The sequence below is a fragment of the Chlorocebus sabaeus genome, chromosome 18 (assembly GCF_047675955.1).
Source record: "Chlorocebus sabaeus isolate Y175 chromosome 18, mChlSab1.0.hap1, whole genome shotgun sequence".
NCBI classification, from domain to species: Eukaryota; Metazoa; Chordata; class Mammalia; order Primates; family Cercopithecidae; genus Chlorocebus; species Chlorocebus sabaeus.
In genome coordinates, this window is record NC_132921.1 from 16,514,952 (window position 1) to 16,530,379 (window position 15,428).

The following is a 15,428-nucleotide window of genomic DNA, read 5'->3' on the forward strand; positions in this document are numbered from 1 at the left end:
AAATACAGCTGAAATGTTCATCAAGGAAAGAAATGTTTCCTACCTCAAGATACGACCGTACTTAGGAATATCAGACAATGGTTAAAAAGATTGATGCAGATTCACATAGACTGAGGTGGAAAGAATTTAAGACACATTGTTAAGTAAAAGACCACAAAGTATAAAGCAATATGTATAGTATAATAATATTATATGGGGGGAAAACACAAAGCAAAATTTCTGGATGTGAAGGAAGATACACCTCAAATCTACAAAAGCTCTGACATTGAAAAGGAGAGTAATGGGGTTGGAAATATGTTGATGAGGACTCTTGGTTTATATACATTATTTGTGTTTTCATATATCAAGAAATCACTTGAGCAGTTTTGGTTTTTAAAAATAAAAATGTCGTGGCCAGGCGCAGTGGCTCACACCTGTAATCCCAGCACTCTGGGAAGCCAAGGCGGGCGGATCACTTGAGGGCAGGAGTTGAAGACCAGCCTTGCCAACATGGTGGAACACCATCTCTACTAAAAATACAAAACTTAGCCAGGTGTGGTGGCACACACCTGTAATTGCAGTCACTTGAGAATCAGAGGCAGGAGAATCATTGAGCCAGGGAAGTGGAGGCTGCAGTGAGCCGAGATTGTGCCACTGCACTCCAGCCTGGGCAACAGAGTGAGTGAGACTCCATCTCAAAAATAAATAAATAAATAAATACGTTTAAAAAATAAAATTAAAATTTAAATGTCATAAAAGCACTGTCAGCAAATACGACCAGTATAATTAGCCAAAAGTAAGCTTTAAAAGATTTTCAGTGTCTAAAAAGTAAATCAAAATATTAAAATGTGTAAACATTAAGAAAGTGTCACAATGCACAAAAACGTTAACAATATCTGCAAAGCAAATACCAGAAATACTCATTTTGATCATTTCTTTGTTTGGGCTGATTCTTTTCCAATTGTAAATGTGTGTAAATTCTTTTATAAAGATTATCTCATTAAAGCTTCACAAAACTCTGGGCAGTATTTGCTCCAATACCCATTTTATAAATGATAAAATGGAATCAGATGAGTGTGTGAGGTTCCTGAATGGAGTTCTGGATTCAGGCCCACCTGTATGAATTCATAGCCCACATTCTTTCTACTACTGTCCATCACCCATTACTATCTTTATTTTCTCCAATGAAAAACAAGTATGACTTACTGAGAGGAAATCATAAGACTTTTCTCCAAAGAGCTGGTTAGCAGTTCTAAGCAAGTACTGGGTGCCAGTTCTGTTAATTTCAGTGAGAAGTGACTGAAAACCTTGGTGAATATCTCCATCTTCACCTCCAATTTTACTAAAAGAAAGTGCCTGAAATTAAGCAAACAAACAAAAAAACCCAGGAAAATAACATTTTCAGTATTCCCTGACTTCAAGAAATAGGCACAACACTAAACTTAGCACTAAGAGGTTTACAGATCCTTATTGTAGCTTAAATGATGATTAATTACAGATGAAAAGTGTCTTGAAAGCCACCCAGTCTCCCTACCTATAGCTCTTCTCAGTCCTGCCTATAATTACTTCCTAAAGGAAACCAAAGTTTTCTAAGTATTAGTGTGAGTGGAAATGCCTTTTGCAAATCCTAACAAAATGTATCTAGTTATTTGTGCTCACTATTTGTGGTAGTTTGTCTGAAAACACAGCTGCCAACCATATGTTCCATCTCTGCATGCACAGGCTGCTCCTGACATCAAAAGATGGAGTCTCTCTCCCCTCCTGTGGGATCTGGGCTGGTCCTGTGACTTGCGCTGAATAACAGAATGCAGACATGATACTGTCCTTAAAAAGCCTAGCAGCTTCCATTTTTGCTCTCTCATAACCCAGCTACTATGGTGTAAGGAAGCACAAGCTGTCCTAAAGCAAGGATACACAGAAAAGCCTGGAGGAATGGGAAGACTTGCTTGCAGGGAACTAAGGCCCCAGCCACCAAGCAGCACCAAGACCCAGACAAGTGAGTGAGACCTTCCTGGACCTTCTAGCCCAGTAGCCTGCAGAAGCACCCACATGAGTGGCCCCAAGTCACCACGGATGGTCAGGCAGTGGTAACATGCTCCATCCTGCCAACTCTCCATCCACATCCTATGTTACTATCAAAGTTGTCTGTTAAAAGAGGAATTTCTTTGGGACTTGAAATGTAGAAGAAGAGCTCAACTGAGTAGTAGCATTTATTGTTGTCTTGAAGTGGCTCTAGGTACCTGAGACATCTGGGCTGCAGTGTTTCCCTTCGCTCCCATGAAGACCATGGCCAAGGCTGACGACATGCTCATGGGTGAAAAAAATATGTTGTTTGAGTTGTTTTCCCCTAACTTTTTCAAAAGGTTTAATGCAAAGATGCCAGTTGCTTCTGATAGAGCGTCCATGACAGTGAACCTGAAACAATGGATTTTAAAACAACATTACATCAATGTGGGCTTACATATGTATTGTATTTTTACTCTTATTTATTAATAAATATGGTTAGTACTTTTGTTCAGTGAGCAAATAGGTACATATGCAAAAACTACACTAGTGCTTTTCTTGCAAAATTTCATTTAATCCATACAACATGATGAGGTAGGTGCTGTAAATATCTGCATTTTACAAGCAAAGAAATGGGGCATTAGCTGTTTTTCCTTATGTTAATATTGCTTTTTCTTCATTTCTTTAGTTTTCCATGTATCTCTGGCAAATTTTCCCCTAAATTTTCTACAGATCAGTCAAACACTTTTAGTAATTACTTTATATGTTCAACCACATATGAAGAACCTATCAATCCTATTTTTCATCTCTCAGTCTTTCAGTCTGCTGATGAGTGCAGCATTCTTTAAAGTGTAAAATTTTCATTACCAAAAAAGAATTTTCACAAGCAGAGAACAACTTTCCCTACTATTATACTTTAGTTATTGATCAACTTATTGTTTTCCAATATGATAAACCTAATTTTTTTCTTAAACTGTAAAGCATACTGCTTACACAGCAAATAAGTCATGTTTTTAATGTTTAAGCATTAATTACGAAGTCTAATAATCAGATGCTTTATTTATTTATTTATTATTTATTTATGTATTTTGAGACAGAGTTTTGCTCTTGTCACCCAAGCTGGAGTGCAATGGCGTGATTTCGGCTCACTGCAACCTCCACCTCCCGGGTTCAAGTGATTCTCATGCCTCAGCCTCCTGAATAGCTGGGATTAACCGAGGCTGGAGTGCAGTGCTGTGATCATGGCTCACTGCAGCCTTGACCTCACAGGCTCAAGCAATCCTCCTGTCTCAGGTCCCTCCATCCATCTGAGTAGCTGAGGCCACAGGCATGACCACCATATTTGGCTAATTTTTGCATTTTTTGGCAGAGACGGCGTTTCACCATGTTGCCCATGCTGGTCTTGAACTCCTGGGTCTCAAGTGATCTGCCCACCTCAGCCTCCCAAAGTGCTGGAATTACAAGTGTAAGCGACCACACCTGGCCTCTATTAATTTTTAAAATTTAAGCTAGTAAAATTTTGATTTCCAAAAAATCCTACTTATGCCCTGTTATTCCTTTTTCACAGCATTCAGTTTTAATTCCCTAGAGAACGTCAATTATAGTTTTATTGTGCTGGCTTCTGCTTCTGGTGCTGCCTCACTTTCTCAGATGTCTTTGCCATGGTGGTTAGTGTTTGCTCTTACTATTTAGATCTCTCTCTTCATACATGGGCTTTTCCAGAAATGCTGAACTTTCCAGTCCATGTTTACAATGAAAACACTGATTAGAAATTCTCTTTACATGGGTAGGTCATTTTGGTTGTAAGGGTGGAGGCTATGGGAGGGAAAGGTGATTCACTGCAATGCGATTTTGTTAAGGAACCAGGAAATGAAGGTCTTTTTTCTGAGACCAGTGGGTTTTTCGAGACACTAATCTTCTGGTGGTATGGAAGCAGGTGGGGTCGGGGACTGAGGGGACTTTCACTTGGCCATTAGCTGGTTTCCAACCTGGTGCCTTCCTCCTTCCCCTCACAGAACCTGTGGGTCCCTGCGTTTGAGCATCAGATCCTGTAGGGGTGAGACACTGGTCTGCTATTGGGTAGCTGGCTAGGGGAGGGAGGGTGGTTGGTTGCCAAGGTGGGTACTGGCATCAGGGGAATCAAACCATTCTGTAAACAGATTTAGACCAAGGCCCGTATTTCTCAGCCCTGCATTTCCCTCCTGTCATTTCAGGTAATTAGTGCCCCCAACGTGAAGCCTCACAGCTCTTTATAGGTTACTTCCCACCCCCACCCCACAAAAGGCACTGAGGGCACCAGTCTCAGTCTTCTATCCTCTTTCCTCCTCCGAAAATCTGCGAAAATCTCTTGCCCACTGTTTGCTTCCTCTCTTAGTTTCACATCAATCACAGTGCACATTGCGTGACTTAACACATCAGCCCTATGAACTACAACAGGGAGATTACAGCTCTCAGTCACACTTCTGTCGCCAGGCCCAATTAGACCCCTACAGTGCTGAATATTAATTTACTATAACTTATGTTTTCCAAAACTGAGTTTTAAGGGATGGGTGAGAAGAAACTAATTCCAGTGCCAATTTTATCTTACACGACAAAATCTAAATACGATTAAAATGCACCCCCCTTCCCCCCGCCACACACACACCCAATCTTCTCTTAGCTTAAGGATAACGAATTTGGAAATATTTTATCTTGCAATGAGTTCATTTAAAACAGATGTGGAATGTCCCTCACAATTATCTTTGCAGGCCTGGACGACCTCAAAAGTGCTGTGGTGTTCGCCAAACTCTGGAGACCAGAGAGGGCTGTGAAACCCATGCGCTCATTCTTGGAAAAGGTGTTGGGGGAGGCGCAGGGTCCAGGCTGCCTTTGGGACCCGCCACTAGTTCTCTCTCGAGTGTCTCCATTCTTCTCAGAAAGTTCCAACGCACTGCTCTCTGCAGGGTCACCTGTGGCCAGGTGGCCCCAGGCTACAGACCTAGAGGCTCCCCGACGCCCCCATCCCGCAGGCGGCCCTGCCTCCTCCTGGGCCTGCAGGTGCACGGCCCGAGTCCTGGGGTCCTAGTGGTCCGAGGAGTCACAGCCTCCTCCCGCCCCCAGTGAGTACTTCAGCAGGGTGGACTGGGCGGCCTGAATGTCTGCACCTGTTTCCCAGCTCCAGCAGCGTGAGCCGAGACAAACCCAGACAGGCCCTCCCCAGATCCGCACCCATCCTCCCCACTCGCGTCGTTGTCAGGACCGGCAGGGGTCTCAGTCAGGCGCAGCTACGCCCCTGCCGTCCGGAAGCCCCAGGAAAACGTCCCAGGTCCAGGAAGGCGTGCTGGACCTATCCCCGGCTTCACCTTCGCAGCTTCCTGCTCCTTTCTTAGGCGCAATAGCGGATAACCTGGTGCCAGGGTGTGGAAGCCGCTCCCCAAACCAGGCACGTACCCCAATTGTAGGCGCCGCTGCCCAGAAGCGAGGAGAGACCGGGTCGGAGTGGCGGGGACAAGACGTCTGGCCGAGGCGGCTGTCAGATCCTAGCGGGGTAGGGAGTCCAGCACCCGGCCAGGCACCTCCCCAGCCCAGCTGGCGCGTAAGTAGGAGGGCGGTGCGAGTCCCGCAGGCAGCGGGGGCTTCCTGTGCGGCGCATTGAGGACGCTCACGCGAATAAAAGGAAGACGCTGCTCTCTGGGAGTTTTCAATCAGGAAGCAATACGACCCCCCCATTCCCACCCCGAGTTAATGTGTCCTTGAAAATAACTGTCAATTATTACTTCAGTGACCAGAGAAGTGCCAATTCTTGGTACATGGAAGTAAGCAGCACATTGCAGAACGACAATTAAAAATAAACAAATCTATGCAGCTGTCTAGTGATATGAATAAGCTACACGTTGCAGAACGAAAGTCAAAAATAGACAAATCTATGCAGTCGTCTAGTGATATGAATTGGACTTCAGGGCATTGACAAATTATACAAATGACTGTGAAAACCCTGTTTACCTTTTTGGAGCAGGCATGGAGAACAGAAAGGGTTCAGATGACTGGGGGTAGGGAGAATAATAGCTGGATTTTACTTTTTGTTTTTATTTTTTATTGATAGATAAAAGCTGTATATACTTTCAGGTACATGTGATAATTTAATACATTCATACAATTTATAAAGATCAAATCAGTGATGCTGGGATGTCCACCACTTTAAATATTTGTCTTTTCTTTAGGCTAGAAACATTTAAATAATTATCTTCTAGCTATTTTGAAATATGCAATAGACTATTGTAAACCATATTCACCCCACTGAACTATCAAACGCTAGGTCTTATTATTCTATCAAACTGTATATTTCTACCATTAATCTTCCTTCCCAGTCTCTGATAACCACTAATATACTCTCTATTTTAATGAGATACACTTTTTCACTTCTCACATATGAGTGAGAACATCTGATAATGTTTTTCTTTCTGAACCTAACTTATTTCGCTTAACATAATGGCCTCCAGTTCCATCCATGTTGCGGCAAATGACAGGATATCGTTTCATTCTTTTAAAATAATGTTTAGAATATTTATGGCTGAATAATATTCCCTTGTGTCTATATACACCACATGTTCTTTACCCACTCATCCACTGATGGGCACTTAGGTTCATTCCATATTTTGGATATTGTGAGTAGTGCTGAAATAAACATGGAAGTTCAGTTAGCTCTTCAACATATTGATATCCTTTCTTCTGGATATATACCAAGTAGTGGAATTGCTGGGTCATAATGATAGTTCCATTTTTGAGGAACCTCAGTGCAGTTTTCAATAGTGACTGTACTAATTGACATTCCCACTAACAGTATAAGAGGGTTCCCCCTCCTCCACATTCTGAGTAGCATCTGCTATTCCCTGTCTTTTTGATAAAAGACATTTTAACTGGAAGGAGATGATAGCTCATTGTGGCTTTGATTTGCATTTCTTTGATTAGTGATGTTGAGCATTTCTTTATATAGCTATTGGCTGTTTGTATGTCTCTTGAGAAATGTCTATTCAGATCTTTTGCCGATTTTTAAACCAAATTATTATTATGATTATCATTTTTGTTATTAAGTCATTTAAGGTCCTTATACATTCTGGTTATTAATCCCTTGTCAGATGGATAATTTGCAAATACTTTCATTCTGTGGGTTATCTCTTCCTTTTATTGATTGTTTCTTTTGCTGTGCAGAAGCTTTTTAGCTTGATACAATCCCATTTGTCCATTTTTGCTTTGGTTGCCTGTGCTTTTAAGGTCTTATACCTTTGCCCAGACCAATGTACTCCAGCATTTCCCCAATGTTTTCTTCTATTAGTTTCATAGTTTCAGGTCTTACATTAAAGAACTTAATTCATTTTTATTTTATTTTTGTGTATAGTGAGAGATAGGGCTCTAGTTTCATTGTCCTGCCTATGGTTATCCAGTTTCCCGAGCACCATTTATTGAAGACACTCTTTTCTCCATTGTGTATTCTTGGCACCTTTGTAAAAAATGAGTTGCCTGGGCTGGGCACTGTGGCTCCCACCACTTTGAGAGGCCAAGGCAGGTGGATCGCTTGAGGCCAGGAGATCAAGACTAGCCCGGGAAACATGGTGAAAGCCCATCTCAACAAAAAATACAAAAATTAGCCGGTCATGGTGGTGTGCACCTGTAGTTTCAACTACTCAGGAGACTGAGGTGGGAGGATCACCTAATCCCAGGGAGGTCGAGGCTGCACTGAGGCATGATTGCGCCACTGCACTCCAGCCTGGGCAAGAGCAAGACACTATCTTGAAAAAAAAAAAACACAAATGGGTAGGCTATAAATGTGTGGATTCATATCTAGGTTTATATCTAGGTTATTTATATCTAGGTTATGTTCCGTTAGTATGTATGTCTTTATGCCAAACTATGCTGATCTGCTTATTATAGCTTTGCAGTAAATTTTGAAATCAGGTAGTGGTATGCATCCAGCTTTGTTTTCTTTGCTCAGAATTACTTTGCCTATTCTGGCTCTTTGGTAGTTCCATATAAATTTTAGAATTTTTTTTTTCTATTTCTGTGAAGAATTTCATTGGTATTTTGATAGGGATTGCATCGAATCTTTAAATTGCTTTCAGTAGAATGGATATTTTAACAATATTAGTTCTTCCAGTACATAAACATGAATATCTTTCCAGTTTTTGTGTGTTCTTGTCTATGTTTTCATTACTGTTTTGTGGTTTTTCTTGTAGAGATCTTTAACTTATTTGATTAAATTGATTACTAGTCATTTCATATTCTTCGTAGCTATTGTAAATGAGATTATTTTCTTGATTTTTTCAGATTGTTCATTGTTGATGTGTAGAAATGCTATTGAGTTTCGTATGTTGATTTTATATCTTACAACCTTACCAAATTCATTTATCGGTTCTAACTATTGTTTTGCTGGAGTCTTTAGGTTTTTCTAAATATAAGACCATGTCATCTTCAAACAAGGCTAATTTCACTTCTTCCATTCCAATCTGGGTGCCCCTTATTTCTTTCTCTTGCCTAATTGCTAATTGCTCTGGCCAGGACTTCCAGTACTGTATTGAATAAAAGTGATGACATTGGACATATTTGTCTTCTTCCAGATCTTGTAGGAAAAGCTTTCAATTTTTCCTGTTCAGTTTAATATTAGTTGTTTGTTTGTTTATCACATGGCCTTTATTACTTTGAAATATGTTCCTTCTATACCCAATTCATTTTTTTTAATCACAAAGCAATGTTGAATTTTATCATATGCTTTCTCAGCATCTATTGAAATGATCATATGGTTTTTGTTCTTGGTTCTGTTAATGTGGTGTATTGCATTTACTGATTTATATATTATACATTGAACCATCTTTGCATCCCTGAGATGAATTCCCTTTGATAATGGTGAATAATCTTGTTAATGTGTTGTTAAGTCTAGGTTGCTAGTAATTTTTTGAGGATATTTTGATCTATGTTCATCAGTGATATTGGCCTATAATATTAAAACCTTATAGATATAACAAATTATTTTAAAGAGGTGACAACTCAGATTATAAAGGAGAGAATAGATACAAAGAAAATAAAAAAATACACTTTAATTCTATCCCCCAATTTTTAGTTTATGTTGTCTCAATTTACATATTTTTATATTGCCTGTCTTTTAACTGGTTGCTGTAGCTATTGTTGTTTTTGATAGTTTTACCTTTTGGGCTTCATACTAGAGTTATGAATGAATTACACACCACAACTACAGTATTATTCTGAGTTTGTCCATGTACTTAATTTTACCAGTGGGTTTTATATCTTCAAATGTTTTCTTTTTGCATGTTAGTGGTTTTTGGGGTTTTTTTTCCCAGATTGAAGAATTCTCATTAGCTTCCTTTTGTGTGTGTGTGGTGGTGAATTCTCTCAGCTTTTGTTTTTCTGGGAAAGACTTTATCGTTCCTTCATTTTTGAATGATAGCATTGCTGGATATAGTATTCTTAAATGGCAGTGTTTTGAACAATGTCTTTCCACTCCTTCCTGGTCTGTAGTTTTCCATTGAAAAGTCTATTGCCACATGAATTAGAGCTCCTATAAATACTGTTTGCTTTTTTCTTGCTGCTTTTGGGATCCTCTCTTTGTCTTTCACTTTTGAGAGTTTATTATGTGCCTTGGGGTAGTCTTAATTAACTTGAAACTGGCTTTCTCTAACCTTCCTGCATCTGGATGTTGATCTCTTTCTCAAGTATTGGAAAGTTTTCTATTGTAATTTATTTGAATAAACTTTCTACCCCTTGCTCTTGTTCAATTCCCTGTTGAACAACAATAGTTCAGTCATCTTTTTATTGTCTTGAATAGCTTTTCCAGAATGTCATGTAATTAGAATCATACAGTATGTAATTTTTTCATATTAGCTTTTTATACTTAGTAATATGCATTTATATTTCCTCCATTTTGTGACTTGATAGCTCATTTATTTATTGCATGAGTAATATTCAATTGTCTGGATGTAGCAAGCTTTCTTTATCCATTCACCTACTGAAGGATATCTTGGTTGCTTCAAAGTTTTGGCAATTATGAATAAAGCTACTATAAAATCTGTGTGCAGGTTTCTCTGTGAACATAAGTTTTCAAGTCCTTTGCGTAAATACCAAGGAGGATAATGGCTGGAGTGTGTGGTAAGAGTATGTTTAGCTTTGAAAGAAACTGCCAAACTGTCTTCCAAAGTGGATATACCATTTTGCATTCCCACCAACAATGAATGAGAGCTCCCGTTGCTCCACATTTTCACCAGCATTTGGTGATGTCAGTATTCCAGATTTTGGCCATTATATACGTAGTCAATAATGATATATAATGTGGATAATATTTTCTTAACCTTATTTGCCTTCTGTATATCTTCTTTAATGAGGTGTCTGTCAAGATTTTGGCCCCTTTTTTCATTGGGTTGTTATTTCTTTACTGTTGATTTTTAAGAGCTCTTTGTATATTTTGAATAACAGTCCTTCATAAGATGTATCTTTTGCAAATATATTCTCTGAGCCTGTGGTGTGTCTTGTATTCCCTTGATAGTGTCTTTCATGAAACAGAAAATTTTAATTTTAATGAAGTCCAGCTTATCAATTCTTTCTTTTATAAATCATGCCTTTGGAATTGTGTCTAAAAAGTCATCACCAAACTCAGAATTATCTAGATTTTTCCTATGTTATCTTCTAGGCATTTTATAGTGTCGTATTTTGAGTTAATTTTTGTGAAGGGTGTAAAGTCTGTGTCCAGATTCATTTATTTTTGCATGTGGTGTCCAGTTGTTCCAGCGCCATTTGATGAAAAAACTATCTTTACTTCATTGCATTTCCTTTGCCCCTCTTATAAAAGATCAGTTGACTGTAGTTATGTAGGTCTCTTTTTAGATTCTCTATTCTGTTCTGTTGATCTATTTGTTTATTCTTTCACCAATAACACACTGTCTTGCTAACTGTAGCTTTAAAGTAAACCTTGAATTTGCGTAGTGTCAATTCTCCAACATTGTTCTCCTTCAGTGTCATGTTGACTACTTTAGGTTTTTGTCTTTCCACATAATCTTTAGAACCAGTTTGTCAATATCTGTAAAATAACTTGCTAGAATTTTGATTGGGATTGCATCGAATCTATATATCAGGTTAGCGAGGACTGACATCTTGACAATATTGAGTCTTCCTACTCATTAATATGGAATATCTGTTCATTTATATAGTTATTTGATTTCTATCAACAGAGTTTTGTAGTTTTCCTTAAAAACATCTTGTACATATTTTGTTAGATTTGGACCTAAGTATTTCAGTTTTTGATAGCTAATGTAGTGAGTATTGTGCTTTTAATTTCAAATTCCATTTGTTCATAGATAGTATATAGGGAACAGATTCACTTTTATATATTAACTCCTATCCTGCAACCTTGCTATAATCTCTTATTAGTTCTATAATCTCTTATTAGCCTGGCTACAGTCTTATCAACTTTACTGACCTTTTCAAACTTCCAGCAGCTCTTGATTTTCTCTCTTGACTTCATGTTTTTAATTTCATTGATTTATGCCCTGATTTTTATCATTTATTTTGTTTTGCTCACTTTGGGATTAATTTAATCTTTTTTATCTGGTATCCTAAGTTGGAAGCTATCATGAGTCATTTTGGAACTTCCAAACATTCTTCTTTTCTAATATAGGCATTCAATGCTACAAATTTTCCTGCATAGGTGACTCAAATTTCAAATTATCCAAGTAAGGCTAAGTGTCTAAATTGTAAACTATAACCTTAAATGAGTAAAAAATTGACCCTAGTGGATTAAATCATCATGGTTAGATCAATTGCTTAACTAACCCAACTACCTTAGTTAAGCAAATATTTACTACACACATACAGTGCAAAACACTGGGATTGATCTGGAGCTGGAATACCTGCCCTCCAAGAGAAAACATAAAACAAGTTCCCAGGTAACTATCTACACCTATATATTTGGTTTTCCTGTTAGATTAGTTAACATTGCAACGTTTTCAGTGAACAATAGAAACATGATTCAGTGACATATACCAATATCCAATCAGTAATGTTATAATACTTTTAGATTTTCACATTTAATGTCTTAACACTTGCCCCAAAGAAGTCAAGCAGACACTCCCAGTGACTCACCTAAGAAAGCTGTTTGAGTCAAAAAGGACAATTTAGAATGAGATAGTCAAAAGTGGGGGAGATGTAAGAAGCAGAGATCTGGCGAGATTGCAAGCAGTGAGCAAATAAAGGATGAACACTTATTTCCTCAGGGAATTGGCAACCCTCTTTCCTGGAAGAAAAGCATCTAGAAGATTGAGGTCATTAATTTTTCTATCCCAGAAAACCTTCCTCTAAAGAAATACTTAAAAGGTAGCTGATAGGCTGTTCTTTGCCACTCACTGGGCATGTGAGCATAGCTAGAAGGTGGACCTCAGATTTCTCTAGGCTTCCTTTCTAAGGACTATTTGGCTGAAACTCTAATCTCTGAACTCCAGCTGCTATTCTATACTTGTGAGAACAGTCCTGCTGGCTCTTCCACCGGAATCCTGAACTTATTGCAAAGGGCTGGCTTATGTCGGATGTATTCTGGGATTGGGGCAAAGAACCTGCTTAATATCCTCAAATATCTTCTTCTTTTTTTTTTTTTTTTTTTTTTTTTTGAGATGGAGTCTCACTCTGTCACCAGACTGGGGTGCAGTGGCGCGATCTTGGCTCACTGCAACCTCTGCCTCCCGAGTTCAAGCAATTCTCCTGCCTCAGCCTCCCAAGTAGCTGGGATTACAGGCGAACACCACCACGCCCAGCTAATTTTTGTATTTTTAGTAGAGACAGGTTTCGCCATGTTGACCAGGATAGTCTCAGTCTCTTGACCTCATGATCCACCTGCTTCAGGCTCCCAAAGCGCTAGGATTACAGGCGTGAGCCACCGCGCCCGGCCATATCTTCAAATATCTTAGTGGAGGGTCAACCACTGAGGCTGGAACATATTTTTCTGGCACTCAACAAACTGCATCTCTGCTTACAGACTGGTAATGACCAAGTGCTGAAGAAGATTCCTTATCCCTAGTGGCTTCCATTCCCTAAACTGAAATAATAGGTCTGGAATTGAAGTAAATTCACAGTCCTTCAATATAGATGCAACATTGCTTTTTTCTCCCCCTTACTGGGATTCATGGAAAAATTCAGTATAAATTTACCTCTCTTGTTCCCCCAGTTAAAAATCAAAATAATTCATTTTTGAGGGAAAAGGACTCAGTGATGCAATAAGGCCATGCTCTCCTGCTCCACTCTAGATTTCTATTGTACTGTTTTTTAAAAAGAGAAAAAATGATTGTAGTTTTTGAACCACAGGACATTTTTTACATTTAGATGCTTAGATATTTTCTAAACCCTTCCCACATCAAATTTGTTCATCCCTTGAAATCCCTTCTTCACTAAATAACAGATTTGGGAAATGATATAAAACAAACCATTTACTACTTGCCCATAACTTCATTTATCAGACTTTTAGTGTACTGAGCACTGTAACAGGCCATAAGGAAGTTGAGAAACAAAACTAAGTAAAATATGTACCTTCTTTTTCTCTGTATCTCAGATGAATGGGAAAGACAGGTTGTATTTACAACAGAGTGGACAGCATCTCTAATGGAGCAGGTACACAGCAGGATGAGAACAGAATGATGGAAACAGTGGCTCCGGTGACTCAGGATGAATCCATAGTGACATCAGTTGAGATGAGTCTTGTAGGATGAACAATTTTACAGATGGCAAGTGGAGAAAGAATATATTAGTCAGAGATGACATGTTTCTAAAAACATGATTGTGAAAATGTTTGTAGCAGGTGAAGAATGGGTATATTTTGTGGGTAGAATAGAAGGTGTATGCTGGGGAGTGGCCCATGATGACACTGAATGAGGTTAAACCCAATCAATAGGTCAAGGCTAAACTGGAAAATATTCTTCATGCCATTCTAAGAAATTTGGGGCTTATTCTTTGAGCAATGGAAAATCATTATAGAATTAAAACCAGAGAAGTGGCATGATAGCATGATTTATTGATCTCCCTTTCTCTCTGTCTGATTTACTCTAATGTCAATACTTAGGATGCAGGAGGAGACCAGAACACAAGTAATTTGGGCCTAAGCCCAGACAATGGCAATGGTGATGTCAAGAACTCATTAGAAGGCAGAAATCACAGGAGCTAATGACTAAGTTGATTTTGGGGGAGAGGGCAAGGAAAAGAGCAGAGTACCGTATGTCTTAGTTTTTTAACATACATAATTAGATACATGATGACATTATTAACAGAGAGAGAGAGAACATGGTGGGAAGGAGTAGCAGGCAGAAATGTCTGGAGACAGAAGTAAAGACTGAAGTATGCTGTATAGGTGCCAAGTGAACTTTTGGGAGACACAAATAGGTCCAGCGAGCTTGCATATCAAGAAGGCATTGCTCTGATGAAAGAAGCCTAGACGATGCCAATATTTATTTATTTATGTATTATTTATTTATTTATTTATTTACTTTGAGACAAGGTCTCTACTCTGTCTCCCAGGTTGGAGTGCAGTGGCACTATCACGGCTCACTGCAGCTTTGACCTCCTAGGCCTAAGTGATCCTCCCTCAGCCTCCCAAGTAGCTGGGACCACAGACATGCATCACCATGGCCAGCTACTTTTTTTTTCTTTTTTTGTAGAGACAGAGTCTCACTATGTTGCCCAGGCTGGTCTTGAACTCCTGAGCTCAAGTGACCCTCCCACCTTTGCCTCCCAAAGTGCTGGGATTACAGACATGAGCCACCATGCCCAGCAATGCCAACATTTACAATATGGCTTCAGAAAGAGGACATAGCAAAGAGGATGTGAAAAAGGAGAAGATACACAAAAAGCTGGACAAAGGAAAGGAAGGAGGTGAATAGTATCAGCAGCTGATACTAGAGAAAAAGGAGCGTTAAGATTGAAGAGAGGACAATTCTCAGTATTCTAGTCATTACTTACCTTAGTGAGAGTGGTTGGGATAAAAATCAAATCGATTTGGATTGAGATATAAAAGGGAAATGTGGAGACAGCCCTCTTCGACTACTCTTTCAAGAAACCTAGCTGTGAGAAACAAGAGAGAGCATGCTGTCTAGAGATAGAGGGAAGCTGGAACAAGAATGGTGTTGTAAGGACAGATGGCATTTACCATGTCATTTGCCTTCTGAATAGTGACCATCAGAAACAGCAGGTAAAATACTAGGAAATTAGGGAAATGTCTTTCATTTAATGAAAAACCTAAAACTAAAAAATGAATGGAAGAGCTGTTTAAGAAGGAGGATAGACAGGACCTGGGGATTGTTGGGTGGGAGAGTGAGGAAGGAGAAAGCTGGCATGATTTCCAGACTTACTAACTTGGACAAGCCGGTGAATGGCAGTGACAATAAGCAAGATCGGGGAAACAGGAAACTGAATGAATTTGGAGGAGAAAA

General features: G+C 39.1%; 1 protein-coding gene across 1 annotated transcript in view; it reads right to left on the reverse strand.

Moving 5' to 3' along the window:
* LOC103244150 (serpin B6-like) overlaps window positions 1-5,514 on the reverse strand; it is a 19,453-nt gene extending 13,939 nt beyond the window's left edge. Inside the window, exons 1-3 of the mRNA XM_008013840.3 lie at window positions 5,413-5,514; window positions 2,220-2,394; window positions 1,186-1,335 (exon numbers count right to left, since the gene is read on the reverse strand). Coding sequence (XP_008012031.2) covers window positions 1,186-1,335; window positions 2,220-2,384 — 315 coding nt within the window. The 5' untranslated portion in view covers window positions 2,385-2,394; window positions 5,413-5,514. The remainder of the gene's footprint in view (window positions 1-1,185; window positions 1,336-2,219; window positions 2,395-5,412) is intronic.
* Between the last annotated feature and the right edge of the window lie 9,914 nt (window positions 5,515-15,428).